The sequence below is a fragment of the Aquila chrysaetos genome, chromosome 12, assembly GCF_900496995.4.
Source record: "Aquila chrysaetos chrysaetos chromosome 12, bAquChr1.4, whole genome shotgun sequence".
Taxonomy (NCBI): domain Eukaryota; kingdom Metazoa; phylum Chordata; class Aves; order Accipitriformes; family Accipitridae; genus Aquila; species Aquila chrysaetos.
Window position 1 is genome coordinate 9132737 of NC_044015.1, and position 18553 is coordinate 9151289.

General features: G+C 46.6%; 1 protein-coding gene across 14 annotated transcripts in view; it reads left to right on the plus strand.

Annotated features, from left to right (window-relative positions):
* The window catches only part of RGS8 (regulator of G protein signaling 8), a 30161-nt gene extending 12038 nt beyond the window's left edge, over window positions 1-18123 (plus strand). For 10 of the 14 annotated variants that reach the window (XM_041128100.1, XM_030033229.2, XM_030033230.2 and 7 more), the window contains 4 exons: window positions 1-102; window positions 1043-1107; window positions 9555-9721; window positions 11473-18123. In XM_041128100.1, coding sequence (XP_040984034.1) covers window positions 1-102; window positions 1043-1107; window positions 9555-9721; window positions 11473-11655 — 517 coding nt within the window. In that variant the 3' untranslated portion in view covers window positions 11656-18123. The remainder of the gene's footprint in view (window positions 103-1042; window positions 1108-9554; window positions 9722-11472) is intronic. The other 4 variants (XM_030033233.2, XM_030033231.2, XM_030033232.2 and 1 more) reach the window with 1 other exon arrangement.
* The last annotated feature ends 430 nt before the right edge of the window (window positions 18124-18553 follow it).

The window sequence follows — 18553 nt, forward strand, 5'->3', positions numbered from 1 at the left end:
GAACAGAGGGATGAGGACTCGCCTGGGCTGCCTGTCTCACAAATCAGACTCATATAATGATTTCACAGCTATTCTTCCGGACAAGCCCAACCGGGCTTTGAAGTGAGTATAGCTGCAGCATCCCACCCCAACCCCATTTCTGTCCTTCCCCTCCCTGTCCACCCACCCCCTCTAGTATTATCTTCCTTTGATTGTACTTTGTATAAGCTTTGACTAGTTCTTTTAGTCACAAGGAAGGAGGAAAACAAAACAGTGCTGACACAGCAGGAACAGCCTCAGAAAGTACCTGGATTATTGATACGAGTTCTCCCATGAGACAGGACATGCGCACAGTCCCCACTGCTGTACATGGGACATGTCAGCATGTATTTGAGCATAATTTACCCCTCTGTCATCACAAATCAAAGCCTGAGCAGTTGACTCAGTAAAAGAGGTGACCAGCAATTTCAGGTCACAGTCCTCTTTAGCTAAGCCTTGCTATTAAACACTACCAAAAAGACCTGTGTTAGTTTGCACAATGCTTAAGGTAGATACTTTAGACAACCCAGAGTCCTGATTAGAGATGAGTGGGGTGGGATTCATCTGATCACAAGTCACTGCTTGCATCTGAGCTAAGACTCTAACCTTCCCCTGAAAGTCAGGAAGGAGAAATAAACACTTCTACAGGGGTGGGTTTAATTTCACTTGACTTTTGGCTTTTACAGTGTAAATGTCTACATCTGAACTTGTTTCCTGGGTCTCTGCTTAGAGTCAATGAGGAAAAATTGGTCCCTTTTCGGGTGTGATTCATCTGGCCTATTTTACCCACCTACCTGGGGATGCGAGATGAAGAGAGTCAAGTCCCTTCAGGTCCCTTGGTATCTCCTCACTGACTCTAAAGGGAGCCCAGGGTGACTTGCTGCTCACATGGAGACCTCTACATTGTAGAACTCCAAAGTTAGGTGAGAAGAATTGCAGCCTTCCTCGGTGTCCTTGTCAAACAGCCCCAGAGGGGATCGGCAGCCATGGGTTGTCTGTAACTTGCCTCTTCCTTTTTTTACAGAAGACTGTCAACAGAAGAAGCAACAAGATGGGCAGACTCTTTTGATGTCCTTTTGTCCCATAAATGTGAGTAGAGATCAAATTCTACCTTTTTTTTTCCCCTCGTACCCTTAATTACTAGTTGTAGCTAGGGCAAACAAAGTATGCATTGCTTAGCACAGGAATGGTCCCTTGGGTAGCTGCTTAACATCCACTAGGCAATGGTCACGGTCATTTATAGGCAGGACTTGTCCTCAGGTTAAAAGGCAAGGCAGTGAGTTTCTGTGGGTTCCCTTCCTAGCTTTGCTTTTGGCTGGGTGATCACAACTGATAAAGTCATCAGCTCAAGGTCTAGCCTTCTCCAGCTCCTGGGGATGCTCTGGAGGCAGGACCCCAAGGCTGTAGCCATGCGTACCATCCTTTGGCATGTGCTCCTGGGTCCAGTCTTTCCGCACAAGCAAATGGCAGGTTCTCAGCTCCCTAAAGCCCGCTGAGATCCTTGATACCGCTTGTTTCCCTCTCCCTCCAGCTGTTCTTCTGAGCTGCTGTGCAGCTACGCTGTGTCGAAGCGTAGCCTTTGCTGGGAGTGCTACAACACAACAGTGTATGTGGTTCAGTAACCTTGAACAACTTGCTCTGTAGCAGTCTCCTGCGTGGTAGCCCTTAGCAGGTTCTAATTTACAGTTACCAATGCAAATGTGAAAATTTCTCATCCAGAAACCTTATGCAAACGTATAATCAGCACACCTCGCTCCATTCAAGAGATCGATTGTTATCGGTTCTGCTCAGAAAATATTATTCTGCTTCACCAACATTTTCATGCTGAGAAATTATAAACAAGACAGCAAAGTTCACAGTATAGGTTCATTAGTGTGTTTCTATTGGAGAATAAATCAAGAGCGAGTCAAGGTTGGGGAAAAGTCAATGTGGGTGGTGAACTATTTTATTGCGATAAGGAACTGTCTGGTTGTCTTAGATACTCAGGTTTAAAATATAAGTGTAGAATTATATTATTATTTTAAATAAAGTGTAATTTTGCTGGATTTCTGCTGAGATGACAACAGTTTTGGCAGGGAATTAAGTGACAACTTTAAACAGGCTGGCTGTCCAAGGCAGAAAAAGCAATATATAATTTTAGCAGCAGTATCTTGTTGAGATCATTGCTCTTGCAGCCAGTAGGAAAAAAAATACATGATGTAGCTGGGTATGGCTGAGAGGGAACATTTCTTTTGTGGAAATTCAAAACAAGAAGGGAAAAATGCACCAAAGAGACTATAGGGTGCCTGGGTGATGGGGAAAGGGGAGGACAGGATATTCACATCAGTGTTACAATCCTGTACTCAAGCCCCTGTTCCTCCTTCACCAGTGTAAAAGCCGAAATTTTTCTTATTAGATACAGACTGCAGCAAAAGTGCTTTGGTGGTGCCAGTGAATTTACGCATCTATGTACTGACATTATACAGACTGTTCCCTCTTCAGTTGACTGCTGCGAATGCTAAATCAAACCTTAGTTCAATTATTTCATCCAACAGCCTCCACAAGAGTGTCTGGTTTTATTAATAAATTAGCCTTATAGTGTGATAAATGAATTATCAGAATTTTTCCTGTCTCTAGAACAGAAAGTAATTCTGATAACTCTCTGGCACCTAATGAAAGATATTCAGTTCCTAATAGCAACAGAAGGTGATCTTTAAAATTTAAATTAATCTTTTTTTATCAGCAGTCACAGTGACATTGCCTGGTGATCAGTGAAAAAAAATTGTTGTTTAATAAACTACTTTCTAAAGGAATATATTACAACTGCTCCGCACCTGAAGTTTCTGGACTTGCTAGCTTGGCAGTCAAGGGTTATAACGATGCAAATACAAAAAGCTCAGTTGAAACAGAAGTGTTATTTTAGTTACACCAGTTTAAAGGAGAAGAGCGCATATCCATAAAAGGAATTATATTGTAAAATCATTGTGTTTTCGCTTATGTATACTTGTATCCAAAACAGAGAAGAATTGCCAAAGATCTGCTATGAAAGCAGAAAAGGAGAGAGTTGCATTTTTGCTGTTAAAGATGTGCTGATGTTAGACAGGTAAGGGAGTCTTGTGCCTTATCTGACCAAAATTTGAGAGTAAGAAAAGCAGTGCCTGGCCTGCCTGCATCTGCCTGTAGTGAAGCTGCCAGCTAATATTCTACTTTTAGTGCCAAGAGAAGGACAGAACTGTCTGAGTCTAATTTCTCTGTGACTGCCCAGGTGAACAATATTAGACAGGGAAAATTCAAATTCATGCTTGGGGGCATGGGCTAAGCACCAGCTGTGCTCAGGGAGAATTTCCCCCGGGGCTCACAGCACCAGCAGGTAGACTGCTGCTTGACACATCTGACATAATCTCTTTCTTCACTAGATGGACAGTTCTTCTATTTCGGAAGGGAGATTGTGATGCCGATTTCAGGGGGTTGAGTGGCCCTTTCTGCTGCGGTCAGATGTTAGGGTGGTTTTGGGTCCCTTCCAGCCAACCTGTTCTTTGGGGAAAAAGAACCCAGAATGCTCAAGTAGGACTCAGGAGCTGAATGTAGCAGCTGAAAATGGGGCAGTCTTTGTGGGTAATATTGCAAGGGGTTGGACAGATGCAAAAAAGAGCTCCAAGGAGCAAGAAAGTGGATCGGAGCTCCCTAAAAGACTCTCTGAAGTGCCAAGGTGAGCAGGCTGCCCTTGTACACGGAGGAGGCTCGCAGGGCTGCAGTACTCTTTCTGGGAAAGGCAAACAACTTGTGCTCTTCCACTTCCTATTTTCATGAGTCTCCAAAAGGTTTCTAAATGGAAGTGACCTGAACAAGTGTCATGCATGATACAGACTCTATGGAGAGTCATTATGCTCACTTTTGTCAAATATTCCTTGGAGTGTGTTGGCCCTGTGGAGCCCCCCTTCCCTCTCCCCCCATTGTTTTATTGAATGACATCTGTACGTAATGTTTGATCCCGACATGCTGCTGTCTGGCAGCATCTTGAGTGAAGGATTGAAAACCCCTGGGTTTTGAAGCAGTTGCGTGTCTCCAGAGATTCCCAGGCTGGGCAATGCCCTTCTCTATAGAGAGTGGTTTGATTTGGATTAATTCCCCAGCCATTTAAAGAACAATTTGTGTTGACATTAGCATGAGATTGTGAGTAGGAAAGGCAGAAGGGGTCTCTGTCGCACCCCCACCTTCCTTTTGCACTGGCGTTGGGACTTCAGCATCCCTCAGCCTAGCCCTCGTAAAGTAACCAGTGCTGAATGGTAGGATGCAGCTCAGTTGTGTTTCATTGGCAGCCCCAAATGAATAGGTCAGTGCAATGATATCCGACTTGTTTTTGCTAATAGGTGAAGCAGATCAAATTGAAACCATAGAGTCAGCCAGTCAATCCCCTTTTTACAGCAGGAGCCTTGCCTGAGCTCACTGCAAGAGTCACAAGCACAGCGTAGCAGCGTTCCCTTGGGTCAGGGCTTCTGAAAGTGGCAAGCAACAGGAGAGAGGAGTTTGATCCTACTTTCAGCAGAAAATTGAGAGAGTAAGAGACAGATCGTATGTAGCATGCTTCAGGGCACTCAGGGAGCAAAAGCAGTGGTTTTAACATGCTAGATTTTGGCATCTTTTCCCATTTTGTGCCAGTGTGGATTAGCGATGGCTCCCAGGGAAGTGGAGCTCAGTGTGGTCCATAGAGTGTGTGTGCATGCATTTGAGTAACTGAGGAGTAATCCCCCCTCTGTACCCATGCCCAGGAGGTACAGGCTGGTCAGCCAGATGGAGATTTCTTTTGACAGGCTGCTGGAGGGAGACACAAGCAATGGCATGTCTCATTCTGCATCCCTTGCGGGGCTGGACACATGGCTTGTCATTTGTCCAGAATCCAGCAGGACAGTCTGTCCTCAATCCTTAGTCACTTTTCAACGAAGCACTCAACGCAGAAAACCTTTGTGCTGAATTTCCTTTTTTATCTCAAGGATGATGGGTTTTTCCCCTCACTGCACCATTATTTTTTTTGTGATCTCTGTGCCCTTCTGCCCAAACTTTATTGTTGTCCTCCTCCTCCTGTTGTCTACACATTGCTCCTCTTCCTACACAGCACAGGAATATCTCAACCTACTCCTAGTTCTTTCTAAGCCAGAACAGCATTAGCATTAGCATTGTGCTGGTGACAGGCAGCCAACATTCAACGAAGCAATGCTAAGCAGCAGTAAGAGCATGTACATATGCTATACAGAGCATTGTGGCCTTGTCTCTTCAGCCCTGGACCCAACGTGCTCCATAGAGCTAATCCATTCATCTACCAGCCATAAGGACTCTACCTTTATTCCCTACATGAAGTGCTGATCGCCCTGATGGCGTGAAACGCATGCATTAATTAGATGATTGTTGATCGCTTTCTTACTCTGACAGTGGCTAATGCTTGGTTATTAAGCTGTCTGCCTGAATGATCTAAGCCACTAATCTGGGCTCTTCCTCGTGTTGCTGAAGCTTGCCTTAGTTAAGACCTGTGTTGTGTTTTGTGCTAGCCAGTTCAGTCCCTTCCTCCGCAGCCCTTCTTGCCGGAAAGGATCCGCTCTCCATGGCCTGAAGAACAACATTTGAATGGGATGTCAGGAGCATCTGAGTCCCGTTCCTCACATAGTCATTGACCTGCCTGGCAGTCCTCGTCTATAAAACACAAATTCTTGTCATTGTCTAATTTGCCAGTGACCTGCAGCATTACAGCTGCACGGTGCGCTGCAAGGTCTTGGGATGGGGTAATGTACAAATACTTGCACAATCCTTCCCGGCAATCCTCTTGTGCGTTCCCTTGGTCTATTTGAACAGAGAGCAGGGCATTTTGAAGCTTATATTTACACTTCAAAAGTAAAAAGCAAATGTCTTCTGCTCCTCTTTCAGACTCTTGACACTCAGTAGAAGAGCTCCATTTCTTTGCCTTCATCCTATCTGCTCCATCAGTACTGATTTACTCCTTTGGCTTCAAGCAAGCCTCACTGCTCGAGTCAAATTCATGAATAAGTGTCCAATAGTTGTCTTGAAGGGCTGTGCATCTATACCAATACATCTCTGTCTTCTTGGATGGCCAAGCCTTTAGACTACACATTTTATGGGTATCTTGTGCTGCCGCATCTGAAGACTTCTAACCCTGCTTTTAATTGCTGTGGGTTTTCTGTATAGCATCCCTTTGGAATCACACTTCTCAGGTGCTCCGACCATCTTCCAGGATATTTCAGGAGGGTGACTCAGTCGGTGATGCTCTCCTGCTCATATCACACTGCAATCCAGTGCTGGTTGCCCCAGCGATAAAGCTGTCCAGCTGGGTGGGATGAGCTTTGAAGCTGATCCTTCATGAGCCATGCTTTCTTGATAACCATCATGTGCAGGAGGAGATTAAAGTCAACATCTAGGTCAAATACCAGCTCTGGTGGTGGCAGTCCCCATACCTAATTGCCCTCCTGCCCTTTCAATCAGATTTGTCATTGTTCCACGATAAACTTGTGGGCAGTGATTTACTACTGCACAAGTCATCTGGGCTCCCATCTCTAACCTCCGTCTGCCAGGCACAGCTGTAAATTCTGGCAGGCAGTCAAAGGCTAAGGATGAAATCTGTGGAGAGCCAGGCAGCCTCGAGTCAAGGATGACCTCTCCCACATCCAAGGCCTCCCCTGCAAGGTCCTCCCAGGTCCAGCCTCATCACTTCCAGCTCCTCAAAGGCTGTGAGGAGGGCATGACAGGAATATATAAAGAAGTGGAGAACAGCCAGACACTATTATTTATGTATCTGCTGTCTAAACTTACTTCAGGATAAAAAGGATCTGCTTGACGTGAGAGCAGGAGGCAGAGCATATGGAGACCTCCTGGTCCCAGGAGGGACCTGCTGCAGCTGCTCTCTGGGGCAGGGCTGAAGCAAACACCTTTCTCACCTCGTCAGTCATGATGTCCCCTTCTTTTAGCAGGTATTATGTTTTGCAGGTATTATATTTTGCAGGTATTATATTTGCCACACAAGGCTGCTATTTCTGCAAATGATCCTCTGTCAGTGCCGGGGCTCCGGGGCTGTTTTAGAGGAAAGGGGAGGAGGGGGAAAAGACAAGGACAGAGAAAGGGGAGCAAGACGTCTGCAGGGACACACAGCAGAGACTGTATAGTTATAGCAGTGTGCTTGGGTGCTGGAATATTTCACAGGAAATGTCCTAGGAGCTGATGATATATAAAATGACATACATCTCAGGGAACTGCTGCTTCCTCCCTTTGTACTTTCTTCTTTCTGAAACCTGTCAGCCTGCTGTTATGTCCTCTCCTTTTCCTCCTGCAAAGACTCCCCGCTCTATTCTCAAGTCCTCCACTTGCTCCCACACAGGCCCTGTGAATTTTATAGACATTAAGGCGGGCACAGGTTTTGAAAATTTTTTTCTGTATCCTAGATTTCAGGAAGGGGAGCAGCCCTAAAACATCTCTCATTCACCATATTTATCTATCCACAGAGAGGCTCAAAGCAGCCACAGGCAGCGTGACCCTGACAGGTACCCTGCTGCTGGAGATGCCTTTGGCACTCTCTGCTCTGCAGGCTTCTCCAGGGCTAATGTCATGTTATTGAACCCACAATTTGCACTAATTGCTCTGCAGTGCACACGGACAAGAGCCCTCACTTTGCCCACAATAGCAGTCCAAAACCTTGATGATCTTCTCCTACAAGTGCATTAATTAAGAAGTGACTGGACGAGTTAGTATGATAGGGCTATTTCTCGCCCTCCTGGGGCTGACAGAAGAAGCAAGCGTAGCTGAGACGGGACGTGCCAGTTTTACTTGCCGATTGCTACGCCCTTTGCAGTGCAGACTGCTGATGGAGCAGTTAGCAGTGCAGAGCCCGTTAGTGAAGGAGCTTTGAGAAACATAGAGTGGAGAGGTTTAGCCTGTAGTTTGGTCCTGTCTGGCCTAATATCTTTTCTGCCTTTCCCTTTGAGAATCTGGGCAGTTAGACATCTCTGCTGACTTACGTGCAGCCAGAAATAGGATTGTTATTTGCTGTTCGACACCTGGGGCCATTTCTTAGGGCTTGAGGCGCAGGACCTAGAACTGAAAAATATCTCCATGTCCTAAGTTATTACTGGAAACAAGAGAAGCAGGAATAAGATTAGGACACACAAGGGAGAAAAAGGGCAGTGTTACATTGCTGCTTCTCCTCGCGTACCTGGTGCGAGCAAGAAAATAAGGACAAAGCTGCAAGGGAGTTTGTGATGGATCCTGTGACATGGCCAGCCCCTGTCCCTGGTGGGCCTGTGTTTGCTGTGGACATGTGAAAATGACCCGCACCGAGCATCAGACATCACCCCTTAGGCTGCATCCCAGCTCCCGTGCACCCTGCCACTGGAGGAAGGAGGGAAGGCAGCACTGCTGAGATCTCCTACAGCAGAAAGGGGGCAGGTTGAGCCCCCAAACCACAGCATTTGCAGGAGTTCAGGTCCTACAAACCCTCATCAGTCTTTGTCCGTCCCTGCCAGGCACACATGCACTTGCTCCTCTCATCCTTTTGGGGAGTCTGACCTTGCCAAGTGCATTCCCGATTCCATCAATATTTTTAGACACTTGCTTGGAAGTAGCCAGTGCTGACTCAGGAGGTTTCCAGTCATGAACTATGAATACTCAGACCCTGTAGAAAAAGACCAGGAAAAGTTAGAAACATGTTACTGGAAAAAAAAAAAAAATTAGGAGCCAGATTTATCCCAAAGCTAAAGGAAGGAGAAAGGGCATGTGTGAAACCTTCAACTACTTCAACTCTGCTGGTACCATTCAGGGAAAGGAAATAAAAAACAATAGCTGTGTCCATAAATACACCCAGGCAGGGGTTTAAGAGGACACAGATTGCCTAATAAATTTTTCCATATTTCTAATCTGCCCCAGCTGACTCAGATTACATTACTGAAATGTCACAATTGCAAAGCATTAACAAGTGATAAGAACACTTTTACCACCAACTAGACAAGTAGTAATTATGCCATGTCCTTTCCCTCTCCCCTTTATTGTAGCTGTAACAGACTCTCCAAGATCCTTCCTCTGTTTAAATAAGACCTAAAAATACGTCACAAGGCGATATAGCAAAGTGACAGAAAACATAGGAGACAAGTCCACAGATACTACGTTTTATTAAAGGTTTTTCTTAATGACAGATAGGACATTACAAAGCTTTGCATTAACATGCACAAGAAGCTGTGGCAAAAAAAATGTTTTGCAGAAGCTTGATGTTTTCAAGAGGAACTTTTCAAAGGTTAGGTGCCCCAATCTCAAAGAAAGCCTTTTGCCACATTAGCTGGAAAAATGCTTTTTCAGAGCAACAGCAAATGATGTTTGGCTTTGTGGCAGCTCACAAGAGTCCAGCTGATGCAATGGTGTAAGTTATGGATGCATCCTGGCATCGCGGACCTTGGGAGAAAAATCAAAGGGCCTTTGGTAGGCAGGGGTGGATGGAAGGATGTCTGTTAAAGAGAGTGCTCCTTGCCCTCTTTCTCCTCCTGTTGTAACCCCCTGTGTGTCTCTTGCAGATGGCTTGGCCGCTTTCCGTGCTTTCCTGAAGACAGAGTTCAGCGAGGAAAACCTGGAGTTCTGGCTCGCCTGCGAGGACTTCAAGAAGACCCGCTCGGCAGCCAAGCTGGCCTCCAAGGCTCAGCGGATCTTCGAGGAGTTCATCGATGTGCAGGCTCCTCGAGAGGTGGGTATGCCAGCACCCCAGGCAGGCAGAGCATCCCTGTGGGGCAGGGAGCAGGTCCGTCTCCCCCAGCTGGGACCTGCGGGGTGCCAGGGGGCTGGGGAGCTCGCCCTCCCCTCCCAGAGGTGATGATGAGGAGTGGATAAGAAGGATGGGAATACCATCCTGCCTGTTACAGCTGCGTCTGCTCACGGTGACTCATCCCCTGGTGAGGGCAACTACTTCGATGATACTGAATTAGTCACAGCCAGTGAGTTCGGTGGCAACTGCAACCTACATTTCCTAACCTCCGTGAGCTTCCTAGGAGTATTTCACCTTGCTCCTCTCATTAACTAGTAATGCCCGAGCAGGCTGTTGGGCTCATTTCTCGCAGGACATTTTGCATAGAAGCATCCCACGAATGACTAACTTGTTGACTTTCCAGGGAGGCATGTTTATCTGCTGACTAACTCCTAACTCAATTAGACTTCCTAAAAGATGCGAGCAATAACTTAGAGCTGAACAAAAAGTGCAGTCACAACCCAAAGCCTGGATTTGTAAGTCCTCTTTCAAGTACTGACAGGCTGATGCAACTGTCAGATCCTGCGTCGTGACGTTGGGTTGCGTTATTGTATTGATAATGCAATCAGGAGGGTGCTTACTTGCACCTGCTCTCCTACGGTGGTCCTCCTGCTAGATGGCACGGGTGCTTGTCACAATACAGGTGCCTGCGAGGGGATCCCTCTAAAAGGGCTCTCTTTACTCCATCTTTGAACTAGGAAGGCTATTGCAAGGCCACTGAGAAGCACCCAGATTTACACCAAGGGGTGTGGACATCTCAGGGCACACTTCAATCTGCGTCGCCCCCAGTGAGCATCTTCCTGCTGTTATTCATGAAGTTGGGTGGGATTTTCAAGGCCTGCAGGGCTGAATCTGGATTAGAAAAGTGAGTGCAGGTTGGATGAGGTCTTTCCTAAAATTTGGTCCTGTTGTCGTAATTTTGGCGTGCTAGAATGTGAAATGACCCCTAAGTGACACAGGGAGCGAATCTATATTGCTGTCATCTGAGTTAAGGTAGACAGCTTTACTTTCCAGACTCCTTTAAGTTTGGACACTGGGTTAGTAACAACAAATAACATCTTTTCAGCCAGGTTTTAAACAATAACCCTAACAAACGCTGACTGCTTTGCTAGGGAAAGAAAACAGGAAAACTCACCTTGTTGGCTTTGCAAACAAATGGCAGTCATAACATCAGAGTGGTTTATTTTTTCAAGTCCCTGCTTGAGATACTGTAACACGAAGCTGTTATGGGAAAAATCAAACAATTTATTTTATAACAACAAAGTTTAAAAACATTTAATAAGAGCATACTAATAGTTTAAACCTATCTAAAAGTTCATTCACCCTTATATCAGGCACGTAGTGCAGAATAAAGGCACTAGAGAAATCTTGGTAGACAGGAGAGAGGTTAGGCTGAGTCAGCAATTTTAGAAGATGTGCTACATAAACCTGTGCTTAAGAGCCTGAATAAAAGCCATTTGATTTCAGAAGTGCTCAAATCACTATAAATCTAGTTCAACTTTTCCAAATTTGGGGCAGGATTTTTAACACTGGATCGCTAAACCCCACAGAGTTTGGGGGGCTGTTTAGGCATGGACGAGGGTAGGACCTTGGTTCTGCTGCTGCTTTTACAGCCACGGCTGAGACGAAATGTGCCATTTGAAGCAGGCAAACTGGTCACTCGGTACCAAACTCTCTTCTGCTACTTTTTCCAGGTGAACATAGACTTCCAGACACGGGAGCTGACAAGAAGAAATATGCAGGAGCCCTCCCTCTCTTGCTTTGACCAAGCTCAGGGGAAGGTGCACAGCCTGATGGAGAAAGACTCTTACCCCAGGTTCCTGAGATCCAAAATTTACACAGACCTGCTGTCTCAAACCCAGAGGAGGCTAAGCTAGAGCAGCGATGGGGCCCTCAGAAACCATGTGCTTCCCACAACAGCCAAAACCCATGTCTAAATGTGAAACTTTCTTGGTGTTAAAAGCAGTGGGAATGAGAAAAGAGGGAGAAGAGGAAGAGGAGGCTTCCAGAGCATGATCCAGATGTGGTATTAGGACTCTCTGAGTTTCTGCACTTTTTCTTGGTTAGCAGTAGCATCTTGCAGTTGTTGCCTCTCTCTAGCACAAACCCATAATCCTCTCTAGTCATGGGGTCATCTGTTGGGAAAGCAGGTTTCCTTTAAAACTACTACGTTGGTTTGTGTGTAAATAACACCACTGCACCTTTCCATCCTTCCAGACGTGTCCCTGGCTCTCACCTCTCCCCTGTGTTTGGAAGGGTCCTAAGGGCAGTTCTGAAACTTGTGAAGCCAAGTCCGGTCCAAAGCATTGTCTCCCACACTGGCTGCTGGGGTCCAGATCCAGAGACTGAGGGGAGGTAGAGAGGGCAAAGACACATGATTCATGCTGCTTCCCGGCATGGAAACCATACCAGCGAACTCAGCTCACCTTTCCATTTTGGTTCCACACCTTATGACACCAGCTACTACCCTGTCACAGCCCCTTATCTTTCAGGGATGGAGACTAAGAGTTATTTTCTGTATGACAGTCAAGGAGCCGAGTTTTTCTCATGAGGAAGGTAATCCCAAAAGCTCTCACTAGACCTGGTCAGGCGAGTCTTCTAGTGAGAATGATTGTTTTTCATTAACATTATTTACTTGTACTGTAGTTCAGCCTTAGGACTCCAGTCGTTGTTCAGGCTTCATTGTACTAGGCACCGTACCAAAACCTAACACAAAGAGACTCCTGGCCACCAGAGACATTAAACAGGCTTGGTGGCTTCTCGGGAACAACCTGCCAGCTGTCAGGAAAGAGTCAAGAGAAGGAATGTCCCATCTGCCCCATGCTGAGATCTAAGAAGAGCACAAGACCTGTCTGCTATGGCAGATAGCATTTTTCACATAGTACCTGACCAGCGCATGGCAGGGAGAGGTAACATGAAAAATCACAATTATATTTTTGTTATTTACTGATTATTGACTGTTGTTACCTACCGATTGTCCACTGTGGGTTCAATGCCATGTGAAGAACTACTAAAGACACGGACCCTATTGCATGGTGCTTGCTTAAAAACAGGACACAGGGAAGCATGCAGTGAGCAGCAGGAGCATCTGGGTGTGAAGTGGTGTGTGAAGGGTACTTTGGCCCTGTTCCCATAGCCTGGATGGCCAGCTGCAGGAGAAGACTCCGTGCAGATGGCAGTTGTGTAGCACCTCCTCTGTGCTGTGCAATAATACTTACCATCTGAAGGCCCCATTTCTATGGCATTGCTGTTCCAGCTTATCGGCTGTCAGATTCTTGCAATATTTTCTAGTGGAGAAGCAGACAGCCTGTCTGTGGATTTGAGCCTACAGACCAGAGGTCTATTTTCTTAGTTTTATGAAGGCCTGGAAAGTGACCCCATGGATCTTTTCCTTCTCTGAATCACCCACGGATCAGAGGCTGTAAACCTCTGCTCTAGTTGAGGGTGGTGGGTAGGTTTGATACATCAGAAAGCTGGTGATGAAGGTTTAGTGTAATGTGGTGTAAACTAGGTAGACTGAAGTCTACAGCTAAGTATAACGTGTTTGGAATGAGATACAGAAAACCTGCTTGGATATTAAAAGTTACTGTCCACGCATTAGGTAGGAAGCAGGTTTTGAGGCTTTTTGTAAGGATGCTGCACAGGGCATTAGAACAAATAGGTTTAGGATCAAGATAGGGATGGTAAGCATGTTTGTTTTATTTTGGAGGTGTGTTCCTGTGGTCTCTAAGACACTAAAGTCTAAATACGGTGCAAGTGCAAAATTTATGTTCAGCAGGGAAACCTGCTTTTCAGTACCTGGTTGGTCAGCTCTAGAATTCTCCAGTTGTTTTGTAGGAAAAGATCAGTGAAAGATGGGCACTGGAAAGTGCCCCAGATTCATCCAAGGGGTCTACATCATGCAGTGGCTCAACCAGCTGTGAGTTTAGCTGTTCATGAGCCCACAGCTTTATGGCAAACAAGGTACCTGGCAAAGAAGATCTAGTAGGACAGGTCTCTGGGGAAACTTGTGCAATGTTCTGGAAGGAGTCAAAGACAGAAGCAAAGGATATAGATTCATGCATCTAGTGGCTGCCTCTCATGGTATCTGGGCTATAGGAAGTGGAACAGAGTGACATCACCTATACAGCCCCCTCCTGCTATAGGTGAAAGGGAAGGAGGAGGGCAAATCACCCCACATTGCGGTGAAACACTCTCAATGCTTGACCTGCGAGGGAGGATGCAAAGCCACTGACTGTGAGGAGGGGCTGGAATAACTCTCCTTTCCAAGAAACACTATGCCTACTACACCTGCATAGCACAGGATGGACTGGGATCTCTCAGGGGCACGCGTTGCTTTGGCCGAAATAGTTCCCCTTGAGATGGCCTGTGGTGCCAGTTGTACCCAGCGTCACTGCGACCGCAAAATGGCACAGCGACCGGTGATCCAACCGCTGCAACGCGGCAGCTCAGCTTCCCAATGCTGCGGTGCCAAACAAGCTGTGTTGCAAGGGATGAAGGGAGGCCACCTCATCTGGCCCTGCCTTCCTCCGCTTCAGCCTCCTTTTGACTGCACATACAAAAAGCATCCCAGTGCTGCCCTGGATGTAAGAGACAGCAGTCTTAGGCAGTCATTGCTTTCAAAGAGAAGGCAGAAAGCCACGGTAGCTGCCTTGTGGTATTTCTCTTAAAGCCACCGATAAACCTTCTGAGTGGGCTTGGATGATGCTGACCTCTAGTGCCAGCTGATGCATCCCAGACAAGGCTTTTCCAGCAAAGTGCCCTGCAGCCACCCATGGCAGTGAGGGTCACAGAGACAACCAGGCGGTGGGGAAACAGCAGAACCAAGATGTTTTTGTCGAGGAATGAGGAACAGATACTCAGAAGTGTGGACAATTCCCAAGCTTCCCTGATGACTACAAAGGCTGGTCCTGTTCGGAGTGTGACTCCAGAAAACCCAGGATGTAACATCTGTGAGCAAGCTCCTCCAGCATCGGTGCTGTCATCCTTTCAGTTTGTCTCAGAACTCATGGAAAAACTTCAAAGTAGCCAACACCCTGTAAAAACGAAGCTCCCCTCTCTCCTCTATTGACCTGGGGAATTGCTTTGAGTGGGTGCATTCAGAACTGCCATTGCTGCAGTGGTGACAGGAACTGTATTCAGATGCCGGCTGATGTAGGAGAAGTGTTTTGCCAATTAAATTGGTACCGGATAATATCCTCCACGGGAAACATCCTAGAGCATAGAATGGAGCACAAGTATTGTCTGAGGCATATAAGTCTATCACAGTTATTTTTGTTGCTGCTCTTACAGTTTGTCTCTCTTGAAGGAAAGCAGACTAGTTATTTAAAGTAATTTAAAAAAAAAACAACCCAAAACCAAGAAATTGGCACCAGCTGCTTCTTTTATGCCAAATGTCAGTCTGAAGTGAATTAAAATAGGCAGCTTATAGCTCTTTCCCTTAAACCACGGGCTGATTAAGGAAATAATGATGAAGCCAAAGCTTCGGAAAGCACTGAGTGATGACTAATCCCTATCAAGGACAAATATCCTATCTTTGATTCATCTCTTACTGATGTGAAAGGGTTATTCATAACTTAGAACCCCGTTTCCCCTCTCCACAAGCACACACCTCCAAAATTTTCCTCCTGTTTCAAGTGATGTCAGAGTGTGCCATCACATGAAGAGAGGAAAAAAAAAAAATTGTTTCGCTCAGCTCCTTTTATTCTGTTTTTGCTGGCCTGTATCCAGTCAGCTCCCAAGTCCTTTGACAGCAAAAGGGAAGAAGAGTTTACAAATTGCCTTTCCCTTTTTGTTAACTCCAGAAGCAGATGCAGAACCCCAATCTGCTTTGAGTTTCTTTCTCCTGCTTTGGCCCATCAGCCAGGTTTGGGGTGATTTCCATCACTTTTACTGGACTTGTTAATGTACTGATGGGTCCATGCCCTCCACGCTGGGAAGGTGTGAAGGGCAAAGTCCCGCTAGGCTAAGCAGGGGAGGGAAATAGGTGTGTGTGTGTGTCTGTGGGAGTGGATGGGTGGGAGTGCATGTGACTTCATGTGTATGTTATTTAGTGTCTCCTATTAGAGAAGCTTTTCTGAGACATAGATGTGCATGTTAAAATAGGAGAATTAGGCATAAATGACATATAATGAGATTTTTTAGCCAGTGTTGTGTTTGCCTCGTGTGTAAGTTTGACTAGTAATAAGAGACGTAAAACTCTGCTCGGCTTCCAGTTACCCATAAGAGCACATGTATCAAACTGAACTGAATGTTCACTGATAGACACAAACCCAAAATGTTTACAGCATTCAGAGCAATAGCAAAGCATACCTCATGCCAGTCCTGGAGTGCCTCTCACCTGTCAGTGCAAGCTCTCCCCTCCCTGGGGGCCTCTTGCTTCTCCCTCCAAACCCCTCTCTCCTTCTCCGTCCTGTCCTTGTGGTCTTCCCTCTTCTTCCTCCTTACGGTTTCCTCCCTAAAGCACTCCTGTCCATGCCAACCTTCCTCTCCACCAGCACTGTTTGTCCCCATATACCTGAGCCTGGGTCTCACATAACGTCCTCCCATGCCCTCCTGTTTGCACACCCTCCATCCCCATATATCCCTCCTCTCTTCTTTGCCTTTTACTTCCCCAGACACTTATTTCTGGTCTTGCCATCTCTCTCCTACATACCTCCTACTGTCACTATAAAGCTCCTAGTAGCTATTCCTTGCCCATTATATAAGAAGAAAACGCTTCACATCATTTCTGCATTATCTTTCTTTCCTGCAGCTGCTGCAGTTGTCTTCTTCCTTGGTACTGTGTTTTCTCCAGTGTCGAAGCATTATATCACAAAACTGGAATTAAAGCACATTTTGCTGCTAGATCAGAATGCTTTTCTCTACCACGCACCCCTTGGGCTTTGCAGAGGCTCGTCTTGTCCCCAGTATCATGTCGTCTTCTTCCATCCACGCTCCACGTGCTGCGCTTGTGGCAGGGGCTGGCTAGTTGAGAGGGCAGCCGTGCTGCACAGAGGTAGTGGCTGCTTCAGCAGGATCACAGCTGTGCTTCCTCTTGGCTTTCTGATATAAAAAAAAAGAGTGTAAATAAAGGTGTGTGTGTTGTATTTGCTTAGTAAAGTCAGTCGTTCTGCTCTGTGCCTCCTCTTGGTTTTACTGGAGGGATGTATCTCTAATTGGAGACTGCAGTAAACTCAACTGGAGTTCAGGGAACTGAGGGCATGGGAGGGAGGTGGCAAAAGAGGATGAGCTTATTACTGAAAAAACCCAATGTTTCTGGCAAAAAAGCACAGAAGAAAAGGCAGTGCCTGCTTCTGGAGGGACCTGGTGTGAGGTATGGGGACCAGCCACAGTGTGAATCGCTTGTCTCCAGTAGCCCCACAACTCCCAGTTTGCATCATGTGCTGCGTGCCCCAGGCTGGATCTAAAACATGACGGATGAGGAGCTGCTCGGCTTTGCATTTATAGTGTAGATAACAGCGTTATCCTAAGAGAAATATCTTCACGTTGCTCTATCAGTGCCCGCAGTCACCAGTTAAGAAGCAATGAGGGGGAGGAGGCATCTTGTGTTGTGTTTACTTATGCAGTCCTCTGTGGGATTACTGGTAATGAAGAGAGCAGGGTACAAGTACTCCCCGGGGTAGATCCCCCTTCCCTAAAAACTATGACTGAAGTATCTCATCCTCCTATAACCTCTCTCCCCCCCTCCTCTACAAGCAACCCAAATCAGACACGCAGAGTTCAGATTTTTCTTTAAGCCCTCTGGCACCTCCATCTTCAGTGGGTTGGCAGTGTCCCACTGGCAGGAAGGGGCCTTGAGGATCTGACTCCAAACCCAAGCACCGAATAAGGCTGTCTTAAATAATAAAGATGACTTGTTCCTTGGGAAACATGCTTGTGGGTGGCTCCAGAGAGATTTAGGAGGGCATTAAAGTATGGAGTAAACTCAGAAGTGAGCCACCAGGTAGCTGGGTGGAAAGACCAGCTCTCTTAAGACCTTCCCTATGCCATGTTTTTATTTTAATTAGGTCTTGATGCTGTAACTGCCTCCACAGTGTCTGGGTGCTGCTGGTGTTGGTAGATAACAGCAGGAGCTGTTTGGGCAGGACACGTGGGTTGTTCAGTCTGATTCCTTCCCGTTCAGGGGAAGGCATGGGCTCGAGTTCGGTTTGTTTGACCTTCCTTCTGCATTACCTGCTCGTTTCCTAGGCTCACCTTCCCCTGTGAGGCTGGAGAAGCTCCTCAGCCATACCAGCTGTCTGACCAGCAATGATATCGCCCCTAAGTTGTGTCACCACATTGTAAAGTGTTACTCACCTGTACTGTATAGAGACCGTGAGGATGTAATAAACAGCCTGAGACTAGTTACTCTCTGCCTGAGTGTCTGAAAAGATGCGAGTCGAGCACGTTTTCCTGCGTGGGGAGGAAAGTGGGAACTGCGAGCCCAGGGATGGAGGGGTATCTCCTAGCAGAATTGCTGAGGAGGAAAAGGGTGGGAGAAGCTTGTTCTTTCTTGGACCCTGCCATCATCCTTCTGTGTGCTGGTTTCACTGGTGCAGACGTGCTGGATGGGACAGCGAAGAAGGGACCTGTTAACTCTAAGCAGTCAGTCTCCTCTGTTGAGGCAATTTAGAACCAGTCTCCCTGGAGGTGCAGTTTGGGGAGATGAGGCAGAAATATTGTCACTAGGATCTAGGAGACTACAAGGAAGGTAAAGCTGAAGAGCCTTCCGCCAGTGCATTGCTGTCCTTTTCTGGGTACACCCCACTGCTGCCTGTGACGGATTGCCCACCC